Source organism: Thermothielavioides terrestris, chromosome 5 (assembly GCF_000226115.1).
Source record: "Thermothielavioides terrestris NRRL 8126 chromosome 5, complete sequence".
NCBI lineage: Eukaryota > Fungi > Ascomycota > Sordariomycetes > Sordariales > Chaetomiaceae > Thermothielavioides > Thermothielavioides terrestris.
Window position 1 is genome coordinate 407,424 of NC_016461.1, and position 21,383 is coordinate 428,806.

Genomic DNA, 21,383 nt, shown 5'->3' on the forward strand with positions numbered 1-21,383 from the left:
GGAATTGGAGAAGCAATATCGCGGTGCAGCAAATAGACAGTCCCATCGGACGATGCTAGGGAAGGCCCTCGCTTCGTGAGGGGTGTTGATGTTTGTGCGTCGCCATAGCTGGGTACTAATAGCAGACCCCGAAAACCAAAGCACGTATCCCGTAGCTGTTGAACAACCTTGAGCCGTGCCCCTGACGATCTTCGCCATACAATCCACCACTTCTCGAGCCCCAATCCGGTTGGTTGCTTGCCTGCGACGATGTCGACCACCATCCCGCCCACATACCCCGAGCCCGACTACGAGGCCGCCCACCGGGCGACCTACGAGCGCGCGCCGCGCCACCCCATCAAGCCGGTGCTGCCGCCCGGGGTGCGCGAAGCCGACTTCACCAAGGCCATCCAAGAGTTCATCGAGGTGGTCGGTCAGGACGCCGTCTTCGTCAACGAGGGCCTGTCGGACTACATCGACCCGTATGACGTCCACGAGGCAGACGACAGCAAGCGCAAGGTGCCGAGCGCGGCCGTATGGTCCGTCACCATCGCCACCACCACCGTCACCAGAATAACAATCACACACCCGCCTGCCTCACGCACAGCTAACTAACCCATAATTATCCCCCCCTATTTCCGGCGCACAGCCCGCAATCAACCGAGCAGCTGCAGCAGGTGCTGCGGATCGCCAACGCGTACAAGATCCCGCTGTGGACGTTCTCGCGCGGCAAGAACCTGGGGTACGGCGGCCCCGCGCCGCGCGTGAGCGGGTCGGTCGCGCTGGACCTGCACCGCATGGACCGCATCCTCGAGGTCAACGACGAGTTCCACTACGCGGTCGTCGAGCCCGGCGTCACCTTCGCCCAGCTGTACCGCTACTGCGTCGAGCACAAGAAGAAGGTCTGGCCCAGCACCCCGTCGCTGGGCTGGGGCAGCGTCGTCGGGAATGTATGCATGCACCCTTTGCAGTTTGCACCCCCCCCACCCCTTTTGTTGGGTTGAGTGTTCCTGCCGGTGATACGGGTGTTGACGGGATTGATACTGACGTTGTGGGGGACCGGTACCTACCTAATTAGACGCTCGACCGCGGCATGGGCTTCGGCATGAACTACGCGCACCACCAGTGCATCGGCGGGCTCGAGGTGATGCTCCCGGACGGCGACGTGGTGCGGACGGGCCAGTTCGGGATCAGCAACTCGCCGTCGGCGTTCCTGTCCAAGTTCACGTACGGGCCGTCGGTGGAGGGCCTGTTCCTGCAGAGCAACCTCGGGGTGGTGACCAAGCTGTCGCTGTGGCTGACGCCGCAGCCGCAGGCGTACATGGCCTGCACCTTCTCGGTGCAGGAGTACGACGGGCTGGCCGTCATGGTGGACGCGTTCGGCGAGATGAAGCGCAACGGCACGATCCAGAGCTGCGTCTGGTTCACCAGCCTGATCGAGACGCTGTGCATCATGGGCCGCCGCGAGGACTTCTGGAAGGGCCCCGGGCCCATCCCGGACTGGCGGCTGGAGGAGCTGCGCAAGGAGACCGGCTTCGGGCACTGGTACGCCCGCTGGGGGCTGTACGGGCCGAAGCGGATCGTGCAGGCGCAGTTCGACGAGATCAAGGCGGTCATGGCGGAGAAGGCGCCCGAGGGGACCATCACGGGCGTGCTGTTTGCCGACGACGGCGGCGTGGACGCGGCCTCGGTGCCGAGCCCGCACGGGGACATGTTCGTGGGCGTGCCGTCGCTGTGGAGCCTGCCGCTGATCAACTGGCCGATCCCCAAGGACCGCGCGGGCAAGGCGGCGCACGGCGACTACGCGCCCGTCATCCCGTCGTCGGGCAAGATGGTGCTGGAGTGGATGAAGGTCAGCAAGCCGATCTGCGAGGCCAACGGTGTCGAGCTCATGGCCGACTTCTTCATGCATGAGCGCCACATCGTGCTCATGAACATGTTCACCTGGGACCAGACGGACCCCGAGCAGAAGGAGAAGATGCAGAGGCTGTACTATGGCCTGTACGAGGAGGCCAAGAAGAGGGGCTACGGCATGTACCGCGGCCACGTCAACCACATGGGTAGGTGGAGTGCTCCGTTCCGGCCATGCGGTTCGGCGCCGGTCATTGCTGACGTGCTGCAGACCTGATTGCGGAGATGAACGACTTCAACAACCACGCCTACAACAGGCTTGTCGAGAAGATCAAGGTGAGTCGTGGTCGTCGTTGTATAATATGGGTGAGAACGGAGCTGATTATCATAATATTTGCAGGATGCCGTCGATCCCAACGGGATCCTCGCCCCGGGCAAGCAAGGCATCTGGCCAAACAGGTTCCGCCACTTGAGGGACACGCAAAAACCGACCGTTTGAGGCGGATTGCGGAAACATTTCCCTTGCTGACTTGTGCTGTGGTGCTCCTTGTGGTCGGCGCGGTGGGTAGGTCGAATCGGTTCGTCCAAGATGTTGAATTAGTATACGATGCGCAGCGTTGTTTGTTTGCTACCACCGACGTCTCCAGCGAGTATTAAGAAGGATAATAAGGCAATTCCCCCTCCTTTGAAAACTTTGGCATAGGAGTCGCACAAATCAGCGAAAGCCTCCCCCGATATATACGTTTCCCGAAATATGTGTTGGACACTCCTAGCGCTCCAAACGTACACGCACCAACGCTCTAATCAGACATTCTTCTTATCGGCGTACGTGAACTTCATCCCTTGCCTGACATCGCTGGTAATCAGCCGCCACACGTCCTGGGCCCAGTTCGCCCCGTTCACCCACGGCGCCCTGCCGGCGACCTTGGGCATCCGGTCGTGCGCCGACACCATGTACGTCGAATTCAGCCCTACCGCCGGCAGCACGGGGAGTTTGGCCCGCACGGCCGGCTCGATGTGCGGCGTCGCCGAGGCGGCCCCGGACTTCTCCTGGTGCTTGATGACCCGGATCAGCTGGCGCACGCGCACGTCCGCCCCCGGCGTCCAGGTGGCGGCCGTGTAGCCCGTGATGAGGCCCGAGTTGGGCACGCCCTCGAGCATGCAGCCGTTCCAGATGTACCGGCTGCCGAGCGTCTCGATCACAGACTCGCCATCGACCCGGGCATCCACGCCCGACAGCAGGGAGAAGTAGAGCCCAGTGGCCGTGATGATCATGTCTGCCTCGAGCGTCTCGCCCGACTTCAGCAGGATGCCTGTCTCGGTGACGGTCTTGATGGTGTCGGTGACGATGCGGGCGTTGGGGCGGTGCAGCGCCTTGAAGAAGTCGCCGCCAGGGCACAAGCACAGACGCTGTTCGAAGGGGTTGTACCAGGGGTTGAAGTGCTTGTCGACGTCGAAGCCCTTGGGCAGCTGCTTCCGCGCCTGGCTCATGAGCAGGCGTCTGCCCGCGCGGGGGAAGTTCAAGAGGAAGGAGACAAACAGGGTCTCCAAGATCATGCGCTGCCACCAGTTGACTAACCGCGCCCATTTCAGGGGCAGGAACTTGCTCAAGAAGGCGACAACATTATCTCGGCTCGGCAAGCTGAGGATGTAGGACGGGCTGCGCTGGAGCATAGTCACGCTCTGGGCGGTCTGGGCGATGGCGGGCAGCAGCGTCACGGCCGTGGCACCGGATCCGATGATAACGACGCGCTTCCCAGCGCAGCTGACGCGCTCGTCCCAGAACTGCGGGTGCACAACCTGCCCGCCGAAGTTTTCAATTCCCGGGATCACCGTCGGCAGCGGCTTCTCGTAACTGTAGTAGCCGCTGGCGTTGATGACCCACCACGCCTTGATCACCTTCTTCGCGACAGAGCCGTCCTCGCGCGTCACGTCGACGTGCAGCGTCCAGCGCTGCTCCGCGCTGCTCCAGTTGGAGGCAACCACGCGGTGGCCGAAGCGGATCTTCTTGTCGATGCCCTCGGCGGCGGCGCAGTCCTCGATGTAGGCGCGGATGCCCTCGGCCGGGGCCATGTTGATCGTGTGCGGCCAGGGCCGCCAGGGGAAGCCAAACAGGCCCATGGCGCTGTCGGTGCGCACGCCGGGGTACTTCCAGAAGGCCCAGGTGCCGCCGATGACGCGGCGCGCCTCGAGCACGGCGAAGCTGCGGTGCGGCAGCGCCGTCTGCACGCGGTACGCCGAGTTGATGCCGCTGAGGCCTGCGCCCACGATGACGATGTCGAGCGTTTCCGGCTCCGGTTCCATGGTGCCCGGTTGCATGGCGCCTGATGGTTTTAGTGGTTGTCGACGTGCTGGCCGGTGAACGAAGCGGGAAGTGGCAAGTCGCCCCGGTGGGTGGAGCGAGAAATTTCAAACCAGCTGGAGCCTCGGCAGACGGCAGCGGCGCCAGTGGCTGCAGCGCCGGTACCAACTAGGCAGTTTCAAGCAAGGCTCCCAACAACTCAATCCTATCCAACGCAATTCAATTCAATTCAACGCAATTCAATTCAATTCAACGCAATTCAACGCAATTTGGCCCTGTTCGCAGTCAATTCGGGCCCTGGGATTAAATTAAATTGCATTGACTAGATTGCCAAGACCACATATTAGTTAATGCCTCGCATAGATGCCTCGCAGTCCGCCTAGCCGCCCAGCCACCCTGCCCAGCCACCCTGCCCAGCCCAGCCACCACAGCCACTAACATCTGCCTTGTGTTTTTTCCCTCAGTATCTGGACTTGGCATATAAAATGGAGCCAACGTCGCATCACAACGACTTTAACCGGGCTATCCTAGCGAGCTATACCAACGACATGCGCTTTACGTAGAAACAATCAACAAGCTACAATGCTTAAACAATTAGGTGCAAAATAGGGAGTTCTGAAGCGTGGGTGTTCGTTCTCGACGGTGTTAATGTCTGGGTAGGGCGAAGGCGATCTTGGCTGTGTACGAGAGGTCTGGGCAGGCGCAGGAGGTCTAGGATTATATAAGCAATTGCTTAGTCAGAAAAAAACAAAACTGGCCACTCTCGATTTTATGGCATTTTTGAGCGATTCAGCCATTGCGAGAGCCAGAGAGCCAGAGAGCCAGAGAGCCGGGCAGGGCATGGAAAAAGGAGGTATAGCACGGAAAAGGAAGGTGGGGCATAGAAAACGGGGCGTCAGGGTTAGGGATATATATGGCGATTGACAAAAATTGGCACAAATTGATCAATTTCAATTCAATTCAATCTGGGCCACGGCCTAGGCAATTCAATCCAATTCGAGCCTCAAAATTGAATTGATTGAGTTGTTGGGAGCCTTGGTTTCAAGCGAACTGCTCCGAAGCTGTAACGTTAGTGCGTGGTCCCAACCTCGGTCGGGAATCTCTCCGGCATTGCAACGGGTGCTCCCCGACCTGCCGGCAAACTGGCGGCGCATCCTCGCCCGCAGCATTTCCCGTTCCAACGCTGCGCACGCAAGTATCAACCATGCGTAGATCATTTCGATAACGTCACTAAACCGAGATAACTCTGGCACAGCAAGAGCTGGGCGAGCCGTATTAGTGCCCCGTTTCGCGACATTCTGGAGGGGCCCGCCGCCTTTGAAGTTCGTACAGCAAAAAAAGCTTCTTGATGTACCTATGAATGACTGCCGAACCTTCCAAGGTTGTCTTGGCCGTCTTGACGGCGAGGCAAACACGCTGGGGAGGCAGCGCATATGCAAGTTCGGTGAAATGCGAACTTGCGGTTGGTAGCGCCCCAGGAGTACGGCACAACAGAGAAGCGGAGACGCCACTGTGCAGAAGATGATCAGGGGTTGCATCCCCCTTTTGGCAGCCCTTCACGTCAAAGAGTCTGTCATTTGCAGCAATTGTCCGATCGGATAGAAAGGGCCCAAGAGACTAACAGCATCTTTGTCATCGCTGTTATGCAGGCCAAATCGAGTTTGACGCCACGGGCCAAACATCGTGATTGCGGACAGGAGATTGAAGAGCAGTCATTCGTGGTTGAGTGTTCCGAAGCCAAGGAACGAGGTTCCAAGAGTGAGAATCCCGTGTCAAACTACAAATGGGGATGAAGAGCTTGCCCGGGAAGTGTCCGGACTGTGTTGGCAGCAGAGGGTGAGGAGGGGAATGCCGGGGTGTCTCAGGGAGTTTTATCCAAACCCAATCTCGCTTGGCGGTTGCCTCTCACACAGGTCACTTCTCACAACGGGGAGAAGTCGACGGCCATCAACTCTGAAGAAACCAGAAGTTTCAAGCCTCCTTTGCCCAGAACACCTAAGGTACAGGTTGCCGGGCACATTATCCTCGCCGGGTAACGGAAGTTCTGTTTAGCTGGTATTAATCAGTGGTGTCAGGCTACGAACCAAGCAATCCTTCTCTGCCTAGTTTTTCACCGCCCTTCCTTCAGGTCCATTGGGCTTTCGAGATCCCATCATGGCACAGCAGTCAGCGCAAAGAAAGCTTTTCAATCCATTTCGCGGCACAGAGTACCTCAATCGGGGGCGATATGGCCACATATTTCGCCTTGCAGACACCTTCATTGTCGTGAAGATCGCACACCGCAACGTCAACGGCACCGCAGCTGAAGAGGCCAGGGCGGCCGAGAGCTTGGAAGTATTACGGCGAGAGCGAGCACTATACGAGGCACTGGCCAGCAAACCACCACACCCGAACATCGTGCAGTACTTCTTATCCATGGATATCGCCATCTTCATGAAGTTCGAGCCAGACACTCTCGAACGGCGTCTCAGTCGCCGATTCGAGACTCCCATTCCGGAGGCACGGCAATTCCGCTGGATCAAGGAGATCGCAAGCGCTGCGTCCTGGCTCGAGAGCCTTGACTACTTCCACGGCGACCTGCGGCTGGAAAACATCCTCCTGGACGAGACCGAGCATGTCAAGGTCTGCGACTTCGGGCGGGCTATGAAGCGGGGATGCAAGATCGACGTAGCGACATACCCGTTCTATTGCCCGGCTAAGAATCCTGTTGCCGGCCCCGCGCATGAACAGTTCGCGATCGGTTCCTGCATCTACACTATCCGCACTGGAGAGGTGCCCTATGGCCAGTGGGAGACGCCTGAGGACTTCAAGAGAATGCATGAAGCCCTTCTCCAAGGGAACTACCCACCAACCGAAGACGACGCTGTCCTCGGCCATATCGTCTCGTCTTGTTGGCACTCAAGCTTTGAGAGTATGGGAGACGTCGAAGCAGCCATCGAACGGGTTGTCGGCCAGTTGTGCGAGGAAGGCAGTGCCATTTGTCTGTCGCAGGAAGAACATGACATCTGTGTGCAGAAGTGCCGGGAATTTCTGGCCCAGCAAGGGCAGGAGCACAGGGAAAACAACGCAGTGTGAATGGAGCTCTTCACAGGTACCCCATCGTGGACATGGAGCAGTCGGGCATGCTAATACATTCCAGATAGCCGTAAGCAGTGCTTAAGAAGCGATACCGGTAATGTTGTGGGAAGGAACGGAACTTCACTATCTCGTTGGGAATAGCACAAATAAAACTCAGAGCGGTCGCGGTCAGATTCAAGTGTGGTTAACGAAGCTCACATTAATATGTTGGGAATTCAATGAGACCACGATACTGAAAATTGTATTTGGAACTGACCCCCTCCTGCCTCCGTGTTGCATGGGAGACGTCGCCAAGGTACGGACTGCAACAGCGAGACGCTTACTCCGCGCAGACGGAAGGACCACGGCCCGGGACGCCTTTGGGTCAATAGTTGAGGATGGTATTCTGGGGCAGTCTGGGCTGGCATTCTTGCGGCCGTATCGCCTGTCCTCGTCACACATGCGCAGCCGCAGCAACACAAGCGAAAATCCGAAGTAAACCGAGAACTGATTGGAGAAGAGCTGTGGCTCCATTCATTACGCTATGAAAATCGAGCCTACGCTCAGGCATCTTGCCACCTTCAGAACAAGAATCGAAATCCGAAGGATGGTTTCGTTCACTCGTTAATACCCGTCGTTTCCACTCCTTGTCTCGGTAAAGAAAAAATATAATCAAGATTAGAAAAGATGATAGACAAAGCCACATCAGCAGAAAAATCTGTCAAGAGGACTGACGTGGAATGAGATGAAACAATCCAGACCCAGCAACACGGAGCCGGGTCCTTGGCTGGGTAGCAGTCATACCAGCCAAGACCCGGAACGACAAGCTGCCAAGAGAAAAAGAAGCAGAGAGAAGCCAAGCAAGCCAAGCAAACTAAGTCAGCCAAGAAAGCCAAGCAAGACCAGTCAGAACACAACGGCCAAGCCAAGTCCCGTCAGCATCCCTCTCTCCCTCCCCGTTCTCGCGTGGTTCCCCGCGCGGCCCGGGCCAAGATTCGTGGTCCTGCGGGCTGCCGAGGGGCTCGAGCTCCCGACCTGCGCGACGTGGCAGTGCCACAAAATAGTAAGCGGTGGAACTCGGATCCGTCGTCACAGCAGCCGGGCCTTGGCCAAGAAGCTTGGCCTCAGCCTGTCACGCTCGCTGCCTGCCGACCACGCTGACCATGTGTGCTCGCGCCTGCGTCCCTCCCTTTTGAGCAAATCCCGGCATGTACCCGACTTTGATTGGCTCCTTGCGTGAAGGTTAGTGATCGGCGGTCTCCGTGCTCCGCCATCTGGAAGATTCTTGTGTTCGGGTGTTGTGCTTGTGTTAGTGTGATGTGTGGAAGGAATCGGAAGCGTTGTGCGTGGTGGAGTCAAGTGGCTGCTGACAGTCGTCGCGACCAAGACCGCCCCAGACGCACGAGGAAAGGGGACCGTTCCTGGGTTGCTGCTTTCGGGCCCTTCATGCCCTCGACGCTGACCAGCGACATGGTCCGCTTTTTGCCAGAGGAGACGTCCGCGGATCTCTGCTGGCCCGTTTGCCGCTGCTGGCGGGCAGGGGGAGTGGACGGGGCAGAATGACGCTTCATCCACGAGCGGCCTTTGAGCGATCCTCTTGGGGACTGTGTCTGGGGTGAAGCCACAGGCGTTGTTTCTCCATCGCCGGGGTCAGTTTCGTTGCCGAGGAGGACCATCTCGCCCTCAGGGTCGTTGTGGGCGGCGTCCTCGCTGGATTTGGCGGATGCTTCAACCTTCCCACGCATAAACGCAAACGGAAAATCAAGCTCGCCTCCCACTGCCGGCGAGTCAGCTAGGGGAACGCAAAGACAGACAGACACAACCACGTACCATGAGTAGACCACAGGCGGGCGTCGACCGTGTACTTGAAGAACTCGCTGCTAACCCTCTCGTATCCGCTCTGGCTGAGCCAGTTGGCCACCGACTCCTCGGCCGCCTTAACCGCGTCGGCCTTCTGACCCGGGACCAGAAGCGTCGTGTCTCGGCTGGCCGCAAAATTCAAGATGAACTGGCGGCGCGAGTGCTCTGCGGCCGATAGAGCTTTCAGCACGTTGATCCGCTCCCAGTCCCGGGGCGTCGCCCTCCGCTTGCTTTCCCTCACCGCCGCGTTTGCGGGAATGGCCATGGTAATCGCAATTATCAACAGTGCAGCAGCAGGACTCTCGTCTCGTCAAGGATGTCGGCGATGGCGAAAGTGTCGGTGCGGTTGCTGCGGCATTGAGGTAGGCTGTGCGATCACTGACTGCACTTGTATGCTGGTGCTGGAACAGGTGTGACGAGGTGCTTGTGAGAGGATTGACGCCGCTTATGCTACCATGGCACAATCCCCATCCTCTTCGACGTAAAATTGGAAAGGGCAATCCGAACGGCGTAAGGTCCTGGGGCCGTTCTGATGCGTGGATCGCTGGCTGGTCGCTTGGTATCCGGGTGGATGAGTCGGTCGAGAGCGGAAGCAAACGTAATCTCGGGTCGCCCAGGTCGGGGCCTCGCTCAGCCCTGCTGCTGTTCCGGCCGCATGCGTCAGAACGGTGCCGAAATATTTTCGGAAGCCAATCGAAGGCGAACCAACGCGCCTGAATCGCGACACAGGGCTGCTTGCCAAGATGCCGCCAAGCGTGCCAGGCGACTTGGCAAGCGCACTCGAGAGAAAACGGCAAGCTCTGGAGGAACAGAGGATGCGGGGAGGGAGCTGGGCGAAGAACTGTGACAAGCTTTTTTGTTCCAGACGGCTGGAAATTCAGGCAGCACTGCGTATGCGGTCGCCCGGAAGATTGTGTGAGACACGAGGAAAGCCGAGAGGGCCCTTCCTTCCCTTTTGGCATCTTCATGAATCATGAGGCATCTCCTGAGGGTCGGCGGGAAGGACCAACCGAGACCTGGCGAGCGCCGGCAACAACGAGCAAACGACTTGGCGTGTCGATCACTGCTTTCCATGCTTCCAGGTGCTTATCATGGTGGAGGGACAGATGGGGGCCGACACCATGCATGTGCCTAGACCCGGGCAACCATGCGAGCTTGTTCATTAGCAAACCTCATGGAAGAGCGACTAATGACGGCGTCCGGCGAAGTGGTCAACGCTGGTTGCCCAACCTCACGTTGGCGTTGGCGGGCAGCCATGCATGTCCGTCCTTACGCAGTTGACCGTTATCGAAGCGAAAGGAGATTGGCACCATCTCAGATCTTCCCGCCACCGGCGGACCACGATTGGTTACGCCAACAGTCGGGAACCCGCAGCCGCCCCGTCCCATGTCTCTCGTGGTTAAATCATGATTGGTATCTGTGAAATCGACCAATGTCCTTTAAAAAAACCGGCATGGGACAGAACACCGTCTCAGACCGCCGGTTCCAGGTCCGACGCCAGCGTCAGCGAGTGGGCCAGCCAACGCACATCCCCAGGTTACGTCGCTGAGCACCTTTGGACCTTTGGACCTTAGCCCCGACAAAGGATTACCTTATTGGGGTTCTTCCGACCGAATGGGGGCAACGACCGAGTACTGTGGCTGCAGGTCCACATAGAAATTCAGTGGGTCGTTTTTGATGTTGCTAATCCGTACACTCGCAGCATACATTGACGGCCCAGCACCACCGTGGTATTTAGAAGCATCACTTCCTTCGAACTTTCTATACGGCTGGTCACCTCGCCAAACGAGGACAAAGGAGCAACTCAAGCGGCCACTTCTGCTGTTGGTATTTCCTGATCAACCCGGAACCATGACTTCAAAGTTGTCGGGTTCAGCGAGAAGAGCTCTGTTGACCAATCAAAAAGGGATGTACGGATTACGTATCTCTCCAACAACCTCGTGTACCAGTAGATCCGAGCGGAAGCCGAACCACTTCAGGCAAGCGGGACAACAAGATGCCACCCATACGGTCTTGCAAACGCAGGAAGACAAGGAACAATTTGCGAAACCCGAACGGGCATCTCTCGACGGCGCCGACGCTGTCACCGCCAGGCATTGAGGTGCTAGACCGTTGCAGCGACCTGAAACTAGTGGCACCGTATGCCTGATCGCATCTCCCCCAGAGATGTCCGGTTAAGTGGGCCGATAGCAGGCTCTCGACACGGCCAATGATGTGTGTGGATGCTGAGCCCCTGTCCGTCCGAAGCACGATCAAGCATGAGGATGTGCCCAGACTTTGCCGCGATTGTCTTCTCGAAAGAGTCGGGTGCTATTCCGAGAGGCCAACTAAACGCGTGCAATCGCTGTGGTCTCCCAAGGGTGTTCGGGATGTGGTCTCCTCAGGGTGCTTGCGAGGCTCCCTTTCGTTGTTTGTAATCAGGCAGCTCACGCTTGACGAAAAGTGGTGAGTGTTTGCCGGGAGACTAGGTAGGTAGGTAAGCAATGTTGCAAGCGGCGGAGTCGGCTTGCAAACTTGAGCTGATGGTATTTGTATGAGAGAACCTCGACGGACAGGCCAAGCCCAGCTCGGGAGCTTGCCAGAGGTGCGTTGCTCACTGGTACATATTTTCTCGCTCCCTCCCGTTTTCTTTTGCCCTGAACCACGCAGTCTCAATCTTCCTATAGATACTACCACATTCAACATACTTTCCTCCTTATTAGGCTCCTAAACTCAGACCCTCACCACCCGCCTCTCCACCACCACACTGGTCCCACCACCATATCTCACCACCACGCAATCCACCACGGTTATCCTGTGCCTGCATCCCACAGGTTATGCGCCCGGCTTCCTAAGCGCATTTTTCAACCTATTTTTCATCCATTACCAAGGCTCACCCCTGCCTCCTGCACTCTGCCCTGATCTCCGGGCCTTCCGCCGAGCTGGCCGGGAGCGGCATCTGCGGCGCGACCCCGGGTCTCGACTAACCAGCGATTCCCGATGAGCGGCCTGCCTCCTGCAAGGCTGTATATGAAACTGTGGCGCACCTGCCGTCACCACCCGCCTACCTGCGGCACGGCCGGGCGGAGAGGAGCGCCACGCAGCCCTGTCTGGCCGGCAGCAAGGCGTGGCATTGGCAGTCCTACTGCTGGGCCTGCCGGGTTAAGAAACGGGCCTACCCCGCGGTGATGGGCTCCGAGATCGATTGGACCGCCGCAACCACCCAGGCGTCCCAGATGCTGCAACCAGGTATGGCTGGACGATCCAAATGCTACACTTGTTACTAAATGTCTCACAGGGCTCGAGACCTCGCGGCACTCCTCTTTCCGGCAGGACAGTGGGAATAGTCGCCCTCAACTCCTCAGCCTCCAGGACAATGGCCGGCTCGCAGATTGACAGCTCGTTTAACCTTCCGTCCATGTTCTCCGGCACAGGAACCGGCCCCTTGTCCGAGGCACTTGCAGAATTGACCCTGCCCCAGCCCGTTGCTATCCACCCAGGCGACATTGGGGACACAGCAGCCACCTAGATCGGGAAGCAGCTCGAAGTTGCTTCGACACCACGATCATTGCGACGCTGCCTTACTACCTGACGACCGCGAGCACCGAAACCCACGAGACGGGGCCGAGCAATGCAAACAGCACCCTCTCGGAACGCCAGCTTGATCTTCTTCTTCTTCAAGTTGGCCTCAATGGCCTTCTCGCCGAGCTCTAGTTGATCAACTGCTCCTGCAGGCGGCGCTGGTACTTTTTCTTGGCCGCCCCAGCCGCGGCCTTCTCCTCGATGCGCAACCAGCCTCCTTCCAGGCTGCATATAGAACCACGGCGTATATTTCGTCGCCCCCCATCGACCCTCACGCATCAGCCTTGACCCTTTCAAGCTTCGCTTCACCACTTACTGTGGCGCGGCACAGTCAAGGGTCTTGTAAAGAAGTCGATACTGGAAGGATCCAAAAGGCCTACCAGGGAAATAACCGAGATTGCGCAGATTCTGCCTTGCGGCGAAGGGGCACTCGCCCTGCAAACGAGCGCATGGTGCCATGGTGCCGCCTTTTCTCAAATTTGAAAGAATGCTCAGACACCTCTGAGTTCCCGCATCTGCAGCTTCGAGTCTCTGCTCAGCGCCCGCCGGAGGGCTCCAAATCGAGCCCAAAATCAGCCATCACATATCACCCCCCGTCATGCGGTATCACCTCTTGGCGGTCGCGGCCATGGCCGCCACCGGCTGGGCGCAAACAGCACCACCCAACATCACGACGCGCCCGTTCGAAGTCGACGTCGTTTTCCCGGGCAACGAGGTGTACAAGCAAACCGAGATCCTGCCCATCGTTCTGGCTGTGCAGAACCTGACAGAATGGACCGTTGGCAACTTGAGCATGGTGTGGGCGTGGGACATTATTTCCTACTACGGCGTGTACCCAGCCACACCAGGAGGCCTTCTCGCCTCTGGGCAATTCCAAGTCCCCAGCGACGCGTCATCGTCCACGGGCCCGACATACCTCGTCGCCATCACCAACGCTAGCCAGTGGCACCCAATCCACAACCCTAATCACTATGGCGAGACGTACTTGCTGCAGTGGCACGCGACCTGGTACACGTCCAGCGACAGCTGCGACACAGCGGCGAACTACCGCGCGCTCGGCGTGTTCAGCGACGCGGTGCAGTTCGACGTGCAGACGGCGGAGGAGCTGGACCTGCTGCAGCGCGCGAACGAGACGAACCCGGCCGTCGACGCCGTCATCCCGCAGGCGCCCGCGTGCCCGCGGTTCGACAAGGCCGCGCGGATCACCTACAACGCGGCGACCACCGCGTGCCAGCTCGCCCTGCAGACCGTCAGCGCTGCGCCAGGCGACCCCTGCGCCGCCAAGCTCGACGCGGCCGCTGCGAGCAGCATCTCGAGCCGCGTGGCGAGCCTGTCGTCGAGTCTGGTCGCGACGCGGACGACGGCGACGCCCACGGCCGTCAGGACGTCGACGAGCAGCGCCGGCGCGGGAGCGGCCCGCCCCCTGCAGACTGCGTTTGCGGCGGCGTGCGTCCTGTGCGGCGTCGCCTTTTCTTAGGCGTTAAAGTGTAAATTTATGTGCGCTACGTCCTCTGCAGATCCTGCGACACCAAATCGTCTTCAAGCTAATTGCTCCACAGGTTAGAGGATTGCATATCATGCATACTGCGGACAGGGCCGGCATGTGGAATCGTGGATAGAAGGGGTGTCCTGGGTGAACTGGGCGTCAAATGCCCCACTAATTGCTCGATGGTTAGCAGGTGAATCAGGATGATTCATAGCGGCTAGTGCATGGACGGTGGGGTACCTCGCGAACTCCATAGACATCACCACCAAGGGAGCCAGCACTACTCGGGTATATATTTGTTGAACAACAATTGGCATTTGGCTTCTTTCACGGCCAAGAGCAAGCAGACTGGCTGCATTTGATGCTTATCACAGTCCCGGACACTCCAAACCGTCTCGCCACATCGGCCATCACCAGCAGTGCCAGCATCATGGACGCCTCTTCCAACGCGAACACTCCTAACCCCACCATCACGTTCTACGACATCATCCTCGACCCGGCAGCCTACCCGATGTCGCCCAACCCGTGGAAGACGCGGTATGCAAAACACATCCACCCCGCCCCGGAATGCTATTTGATACCTCCGCTGACACCACCCCCTCAGCTACGCGCTCAACTTCGCCGGCGTGCCCTACCGCACCACCTGGGTGCCCCTCAACGCCATCGCCGCGACGCGCAGCGCCCTCGGCCTCCCCGCCATCCGCAAGCACGCCGACGGCAGCGACTTCCCCACGCTGCCCATCATCCGCGACCCGCTCGGCAAACCCCCAGCGAAAACGGACAAAGGCGAAGCAGCAGCAGCACCAGGAGAAGAAGAAGAAGCAGTAATCGGCGACTCCTTCGACATCGCACTACACCTCCAACGCACCCACCTCTCCCCAAACCAACAACACACAACAAAAAACCAACTCTTCCCCTCCCTCTCCAGCACCAACCACACCCCCTCCGGCGCGGCCGCGGACGCGGACGCGGGTAGTGTGGCCCTGCACCGCGCATTCAACGCGCTCGTCGACGAGCTCTTCACGCGCTACGGCGCCCCGCTCGCCGGCACGTACATGCCGTTCGACCCGCGCACGGCCGCCGCCGACAAGGCGGCCATGCTGGTGCGCTTTCCCGGCGGCGCGGCGGCGCGGTGGGAGGACCTGGAGATCCCGCCTGGCTCGGAGGCGCGGCGGGGGATGCTGCGCGAGTTTGAGGATGCTTTGGAGCAGAAGTTGGGGTCGTGTTTTGGGGCTGGGGCCGGGGCGGGGCGTGGTTGTGGGGATGGGGAGGAAAGGAGGGCGGCCGGCCCGTTTATGGGTGGGCGAGGGAGCCCGATGTATGCCGACTTCATCGTGGGCGGGTGGCTGCAGTTCATGAGGGGGTGTTTGCCCGAGTGGGAGGAGATGAGGGATAAGTGGTCCGGAGGCAAATGGGGGAGGTTGTTTGATGCGCTGGAGGAGTGGGCGCAGGTGGATGGTCGGGACGGGGTGGTTCCGGCGAGGAGGTGAAGGGCATTATATCGCAGTCAGAGGGTGGTCTGTTGTTTTTCCGAACTCGTTCAGTCTTCGGAATAGGTCATCATGGATGCGCCGTTTGGGACTGGGAAAGACCGGCTAGTTGGGAGGTGGTCTTGCATATGAAGGGCGACCATTGGTGTCTGAAGCGTGGGTTGCAGGGTGTGTCTCGCTGATTCGGCATTTTGTCGACTGCTGGGATCAAAATCTCGACTCTTCAGTTGGTGGAAGGCAGCCGCCAAGACCTTCATGCGGGCACAGAGATCGTTGAGATCGTTCATGGCGTGCGTTCAAAATGAAGGGCCCAACGGCAAGGATCTCCCTTGTCAAGCTGTTTGAGTCCAACAGCACCGTGAGTTAGGCGGGCCCGCTTGATGGCTGCGTTGACTCACCGCCTTCGCGCTCAGCTCGCCGATCAAAGAATTGCGTTCGCTTCTGCGGGGTCGCCCTTTTTCATCATCCACTCAGAAGCCAACCACAATCCATAGTGGCCAGCGCTTTCCGCTGTGTGCTTCTTCCACTGCCGACTCCCAAAGAGCAGCCATGGAGTCCCGGAATGACTTCATGTTCAGACCGTTCGGGCCCGGGGGGCAGGCCTTGCCGGTCCCGGGGGATGCCCCGAGTCTGGACGACTTCGATTCCGACGATCCTCTTCGGTTCTTCAAGTACATCAACGCCGGAGCGCCGGGCCACCTGCCCATGCCGAAACTGATGGAGGCCGACGAGGTCCGTCGGCTATGCAACGAGCGGTCCAGCAGCGTCCTCGCGCACTACGACCGGCTGCAGCGCATTCTCGACCGCCACGAGTCCACGATCCAGAAGCGCTGGACGAAGAAAACGAAGCAGCAGCGGCTCCGCATCCTGCTGGACGGCTGGCCCAACATGGCCCCGATGCATCGGCCCGACTTTGACGCCTTCCGCAGGGAAACGGAGGCCCAGCGCGACGCAGGCACCAAGTTCAGGGACCGCTTCATGTGGCCCTACATTAACCAGGAAGACCTGCTGAGACCCAAGAGCCTGCTCCTCATGCTCAAATCCAGGGGTCGGCATCACCCCTGCGAATTCGCCGCCGCCGATGGGGACGCCATGTACCTGGGGAGACTGACCAAGGCGCTCGTGCCCATTTTCCTGAATTGCTACGTCGTCACTCTGAACGGCATGACTCGCCCGGAGGAGTACGGCGCACTTGTCGCCTGGGAGGACCATCCCGACGCGTTCGAGTGGATGCATACTCGGCGACAGTTCCTGCCCGGCGAAGCCCTCGACATCCTGGAGGCCCAGGACCGCTTGATGAAGTTCCTCGTCCACTGCTGCGAGCAGCTGCTGCACGACATACCCGCGGCGGAACTCATCGGCGATAAGTACCCAGTTCAGCCTGAGCCGCCGCTGAAGTCCGGCGTGGAACCGGACGGCCTCGACTCGCTCGCCGTCATGGCTGAAGAAGCGCCCTACCGGCCGCCGGGCCGTCTCGATTTCGGCCGCATCGAGTCCCTGCTCGCAGCGCGTTCCTCGGCAGCGGAGGACCAGTAAGTCGCGCTTACTCACCCGCGAGTCTTGCCCTCGTAGAGCTATCCGTCCGTCTAGACTGACACTTCTTTGCAGTCTCTGGGCACTCCGAGAGGACCCCAGCTACTTCTCCAACCAGTTGCTCATTTACAAGGAGCATCGCCAGGAAATGATGAAGGACACCAACGGAAAGCCCCATCCGATCTTGCAGCCACTTAAGATTGGGGTGTTCTGGGAGCGTGTCATCGGCAATGTCTTGCTCAGCGCCCATGTCGAGCTCGAGATCTTCGCCGAACTCCGGCGCCAGGCCGAGGAGCTGAAACGGCTCCAGCTCAAGTATGCCGGGACCCTTTCCCCGCACAAGGACCTCCCCGACGATTACCTCTTCGGGATCTTGCGGTTCCGGTACTTCCTCAGCCAGCTGGCGAAAGAATGGTTGAACGACCTGAAGACGACGGTGGTTGCCTCGCCGCCGATGCGAAGCTTGTTTGTCCGCCTGCCCGCGGAAGACCTCAACAAAATCATCGTCACGATGAAGCCGGGCCTGAAGCAAACCGCAGCAGAGAAAGAGCTGGTGTGGCTGCTGCGAACCCTCTGGGAAGATGGGGAAGCTCTGTTCTTCGCCCGAATGCCCATGATCGCGGACGAACTCGAGCGACTGCTCCGCGCGGAGCCGCGGGTCAAAGATATGATCTCGGGCTACGTCGCCGGACGAATCGGAGACCTCTCGATCCTCTGCGAGTGTCTTCGGCAGCTGGACATCTACCAGCCCTGGGCCAACGGATACGAGAACCATATGGTCGATCGCGAGGAGGACATCAAGGAGGAGATGGCCAGGTGGAGGGCTGGCTGGTTTGGGATCCGCAGCACCATGAAGTCGAAGCCAATGCTTGCCACCTTTGCGCTTGCCGACCCGTCCGACAAGAAGTTCCACTACCCGGCTGAAAAGCGGCGCACGAAGGAGACGGTCGAAGCCTTGCGCCAGGCTGAGGCCAACCTGGATGCCTTCTGGGAAAAGTTCGACAAGTGCCTCAAGCCCGGAGATGTGAAAAGGACCGCCCTGCGCGAGCTCCTGTCCCAGAACCGCACCCTGCAGCGAACAGCGGAATGGACCGCGCCAGCACCGACGAAGCCGTCCAAGCCGGCCGTGGTTTCCCCTGAAGACGACGTGATCTACCGGCCGCTGTCCACTCTCTACTTCGAGCTCGGCGCCTCATCCTCCACCACAAAGCTGGACCCGATCGCGCAACCGAAAACCAAAGTCAAAACCCGCGGCACGCCATCACAGCAGCAACAACCACAACAGCAACAGCAACAACAACAACAACAACAACTAGCCGACGCAGTCGCCGCCCTCGACCTGGACACCCCGCAACCACCCGCCCCCATCCCCGTCGACGCGCGCGCCCTCAAGGTCTTCCGCACCCTCTTCTTCCACCCGGCCGTCACCTCGACCCCGGGCGAGGTCGCCTGGCCCGACTTCCTGCACGCCATGGCCGCCGCCGGCTTCCGCGCCGAGAAGTTGTACGGCTCCGTCTGGCACCTGCAGCCTGTCGCTCCCGTGCAGCCTGAGGGGGGTGATAGCGGTGATAGCAGCAGCAGCAGTGGTGGTGGCGGTGGTGGTGTTGGTGGTGGTGGTGTTACGCCGTTGCGCAGCATCCAGTTCCACGAGCCGCACCCGGCCGCCAAGATCCCGTTCCACGTGGCCCGCCGGATGGGGAGGCGGCTTGCCAGGGCGTATGGCTGGTTTGGGGGGTTGTTTGTGCTGAAGGAGAAGTAGTGGGTGAATATGGGGGGGAGGCGGTGTGGGGGAGGAGGTCGGAGGTGAGACGCAAGAGACATGGCATGGGGGTGCGGGCAAGGGTCAGGTAGAGGGGGTTACTGGATATGGCTGGCTCGTTGTGTTGGTCCACTGTGCCTTTTACCTGAATCACGATAGGACACGGCATGGGGAGACAACCACGGTTATCAGTGCATACTTGTATTTCTCGGTCTCTCAACTGCTCACCACATACAAGATCTCGGTTGACATTCTGGGCAGGGAGATTGCGGGCTACAGACACGTTCCTCTCAAACCGGGGATGGTCGCGCCGGGGCTGCCTGTGGAAATGGTCGGAATAACCTATCTGCACCGACAACTGGACAACAACAGGACCACTTTTTGCGAGACCCTTGACTGTGCCACGCCCCAGTAAGTGGTGAAGCGAAGGGAAAGCTAGACGCGAGCTGGGGAATATCGCACCGCCAAGACACGGCACAGCTATGGCATCCAATCACTCCTCAGATAACTCGGGAGGATTTGTCTAGTAAACTGGTGTGTTTATTGAACCGAAGCCTCCTTCCTTACAGGTGAAGACGAATCCAGTGACTGTCGGCAGCATCGGAAGCAAAGCAATGGTCGTAGAGCAGAATAAAGTAAGACAGACACCTTCAGTCCGGCATAGTCGTTACCCACCTTACGCCTCGAATCGAGCATCAACACCGATCATCAAGGTGCCCGTGGCGAGGGAACAAGACCTGTGTCCCCACATCCTTCCCCATGTGTCTGTGGGACGCCACTGGGCCTTGGCCATGATCTCGAATGTGACGCGATTTATCAGCGGCTCGCACCTGCATGTCGCTATGTCCGATGGTAAGTCCGAGTCCGCAGTCCGAGTCCGCAGTCCGATTCCGAGTCCGCAGGCCCTATATCGGCTTCTCCCCAACAATCTATATATCTCCAAGTGAGTTCTAGACAAAAATCTCGAGTCTACCGTCTTCCCCGTCAGCCACCGTCAACAATGCCTCCCATTCGAAACAAGTCGGTCCTAGTCATCGGCGGCTCCTCTGGTATCGGCTACGCCGTCGCAGACGGAGCTCTTGCCGAGGGCGCCAGGGTGCGCATCGCATCGTCCAATGCCTCGCGCGTGCAGCAGAGCGTCGCAGCCCTGAAGCAGAAGCACCCCGAGGGCGACGTTGCGGGGTACGTGTGTGACCTGACGAGCCCAGACCTCGAGCAGAAGCTCGACGAGCTGCTCGCGGCCGTCCAGCCGCTTGATCACGTCGTCATCACCGCGGCGGACAAGCTGCCCATCAAGCCGCTGGCCGAGATCAGCCTCGACGCGATCTACAAGGCCAGCCGCGCCGCTGCTGCTCGCCAAGCTCCTCCCGCGCTACATCACGCCAGGCTACCAGTCCTCCCTCACGCTGACGACCGGCGCCGCCAGCGACAAGCCGCTCCCGAACTGGTCGCTGATCGGCGGCTTCCTGACCGGGCTGCAGGGTCTCACGCGCAACCTGGCGCTCGATCTGAAGCCGCTCCGCGTGAATGTAGTCAGCCCCGGCCCGGTTGCCACCCCGTACCTCGGCCCCCCTAGCGTGGCCGACCAGTTCAAGGAGCACACGACGCTCGGCAAGATTGGGACGCCTGAAGAGGTGGCGGAGGCGTATCTCTACCTGATGAAGGACACGAATGTCACGGGAAGCATGATCAGCACGAACAGCGGCGCGCTCTTGGTGTAGCTTTCATGTCGTGTATGTAGGAGGGGAATGGAGAGCGGCTAGGGATGCGCGCTATATCCTGTGTCTTCGTACTCAAACACCGCGAGTTTTACAGCCACTGCAAGCCTTGATACAGATATGTCTTTGCGTGGCTCTCTCGAGTGACCGCGGAGCTGAGTGGACCCCGTTTCGTTGGGCCATCCAAGAGAAACCCTGCGATCAAGGCTTCAGCCGTCACAAAACGTTGGCATTTTGCGGGATCAAGGAGACGGGAACCTTGGACTGCGATCATGCTGAAGATCATTCAAGGACAAACACCAGATGTAGACTCGATTCGCCTATATACCCGCCCAACTCCCACAACATGAGACTAGTTCACTCCATGCTCCGGTAACTATCCTTTCCTCTAACTAGATCATCCCACCCTTCTATCCAAAGATAGCCGTTCTATACCACCTCACTGTCCTGCATCATCCGCTCAAAGCTAAACTTCTGCTCGAGAATGTCCTGGATCACCGTCGCGTTCTGGCCCACCGTCCGGTTGAGCTTGAGCAGGTTCCCCGGCACGATGTTGAGGAAGTCGCCCGTCGGCACCGCCCGCCGCGTCAGCACCTCGCTCAGCCCGACGTGCCACTTGAGGTACGGCAGCACGTCGCGCAGCAGCGCCTGCGTCCCCGGCTCGTCCGGCAGCTCCAGCATCGCCAGCTCCTGCAGCAGCGCCACCACCCCCGCCGCGATCGGCGTCGCTACCGACGTCCCTGACATGCGTCGCGTGGCTGCGCGGTCGACCGCCGTTGTTGTTGTC

The 21,383-nt window shown here is 59.4% G+C and overlaps 11 protein-coding genes across 11 annotated transcripts; 8 read left to right on the forward strand and 3 right to left on the reverse strand.

The window, feature by feature from the left end:
* Positions 1-249: 249 nt before the first annotated feature.
* On the forward strand, positions 250-983 carry THITE_2057657 (uncharacterized protein; the record flags this gene model as incomplete). The annotated part of the gene is made up of 2 exons (XM_003656199.1): positions 250-518; positions 629-983. 2 exons carry the CDS (start codon positions 250-252, stop codon positions 981-983), a joined length of 624 nt encoding a protein of 207 aa, XP_003656247.1.
* Positions 974-2,491, forward strand: THITE_2120675 (uncharacterized protein). The gene is made up of 3 exons (XM_003656200.1): positions 974-2,039; positions 2,102-2,166; positions 2,231-2,491. The coding sequence occupies exons 1-3, from the start codon at positions 1,073-1,075 to the stop codon at positions 2,327-2,329; spliced, it is 1,131 nt and encodes a 376-aa protein (XP_003656248.1). The 5' UTR covers positions 974-1,072; the 3' UTR covers positions 2,330-2,491.
* THITE_2120676 (uncharacterized protein) lies at positions 2,469-4,236 on the reverse strand. The gene has a single exon (XM_003656201.1). The coding sequence runs from the start codon at positions 4,132-4,134 to the stop codon at positions 2,635-2,637; it is 1,500 nt and encodes a 499-aa protein (XP_003656249.1). The 5' UTR covers positions 4,135-4,236; the 3' UTR covers positions 2,469-2,634.
* Positions 4,237-6,565: 2,329 nt separating this feature from the next.
* On the forward strand, positions 6,566-7,207 carry THITE_2055331 (uncharacterized protein; the record flags this gene model as incomplete). Its single annotated transcript, XM_003656202.1, has 1 exon — positions 6,566-7,207. The coding sequence occupies one exon, from the start codon at positions 6,566-6,568 to the stop codon at positions 7,205-7,207; it is 642 nt and encodes a 213-aa protein (XP_003656250.1).
* Positions 7,208-7,835: 628 nt separating this feature from the next.
* On the forward strand, positions 7,836-8,486 carry THITE_2120677 (uncharacterized protein). The gene has a single exon (XM_003656203.1). It carries the CDS (start codon positions 7,935-7,937, stop codon positions 8,427-8,429), a length of 495 nt encoding a protein of 164 aa, XP_003656251.1. The 5' UTR covers positions 7,836-7,934; the 3' UTR covers positions 8,430-8,486.
* Positions 8,487-8,721: 235 nt separating this feature from the next.
* On the reverse strand, positions 8,722-9,598 carry THITE_2171153 (uncharacterized protein; the record flags this gene model as incomplete). Its single annotated transcript, XM_003656204.1, has 2 exons — positions 9,020-9,598; positions 8,722-8,966 (listed from the first exon to the last, which is right to left on the reverse strand). Coding segments are annotated over exons 1-2 (505 nt in total), but the record flags the coding sequence as incomplete, so codon positions are not given.
* A 2,306-nt stretch (positions 9,599-11,904) lies between these two features.
* Positions 11,905-13,069, reverse strand: THITE_115317 (uncharacterized protein; the record flags this gene model as incomplete). Its single annotated transcript, XM_003656205.1, has 6 exons — positions 11,905-12,044; positions 12,097-12,134; positions 12,208-12,283; positions 12,325-12,553; positions 12,614-12,893; positions 12,927-13,069. The coding sequence occupies 6 exons, from the start codon at positions 13,067-13,069 to the stop codon at positions 11,905-11,907; spliced, it is 906 nt and encodes a 301-aa protein (XP_003656253.1).
* Positions 13,070-13,208: 139 nt separating this feature from the next.
* Positions 13,209-14,087, forward strand: THITE_2091422 (uncharacterized protein; the record flags this gene model as incomplete). Its single annotated transcript, XM_003656206.1, has 1 exon — positions 13,209-14,087. The coding sequence occupies one exon, from the start codon at positions 13,209-13,211 to the stop codon at positions 14,085-14,087; it is 879 nt and encodes a 292-aa protein (XP_003656254.1).
* A 251-nt stretch (positions 14,088-14,338) lies between these two features.
* THITE_2120679 (uncharacterized protein) lies at positions 14,339-15,880 on the forward strand. Its single transcript, XM_003656207.1, has 2 exons — positions 14,339-14,633; positions 14,701-15,880. The coding sequence occupies exons 1-2, from the start codon at positions 14,527-14,529 to the stop codon at positions 15,584-15,586; spliced, it is 993 nt and encodes a 330-aa protein (XP_003656255.1). The 5' UTR covers positions 14,339-14,526; the 3' UTR covers positions 15,587-15,880.
* A 255-nt stretch (positions 15,881-16,135) lies between these two features.
* Positions 16,136-19,136, forward strand: THITE_2081075 (uncharacterized protein; the record flags this gene model as incomplete). The annotated part of the gene is made up of 3 exons (XM_003656208.1): positions 16,136-17,118; positions 17,195-18,659; positions 18,762-19,136. The coding sequence occupies 3 exons, from the start codon at positions 16,136-16,138 to the stop codon at positions 18,876-18,878; spliced, it is 2,565 nt and encodes an 854-aa protein (XP_003656256.1). The 3' UTR covers positions 18,879-19,136.
* A 742-nt stretch (positions 19,137-19,878) lies between these two features.
* THITE_2146808 (uncharacterized protein) lies at positions 19,879-20,599 on the forward strand (the record flags this gene model as incomplete). Its single annotated transcript, XM_003656209.1, has 2 exons — positions 19,879-20,142; positions 20,240-20,599. 2 exons carry the CDS (start codon positions 19,879-19,881, stop codon positions 20,597-20,599), a joined length of 624 nt encoding a protein of 207 aa, XP_003656257.1.
* Between the last annotated feature and the right edge of the window lie 784 nt (positions 20,600-21,383).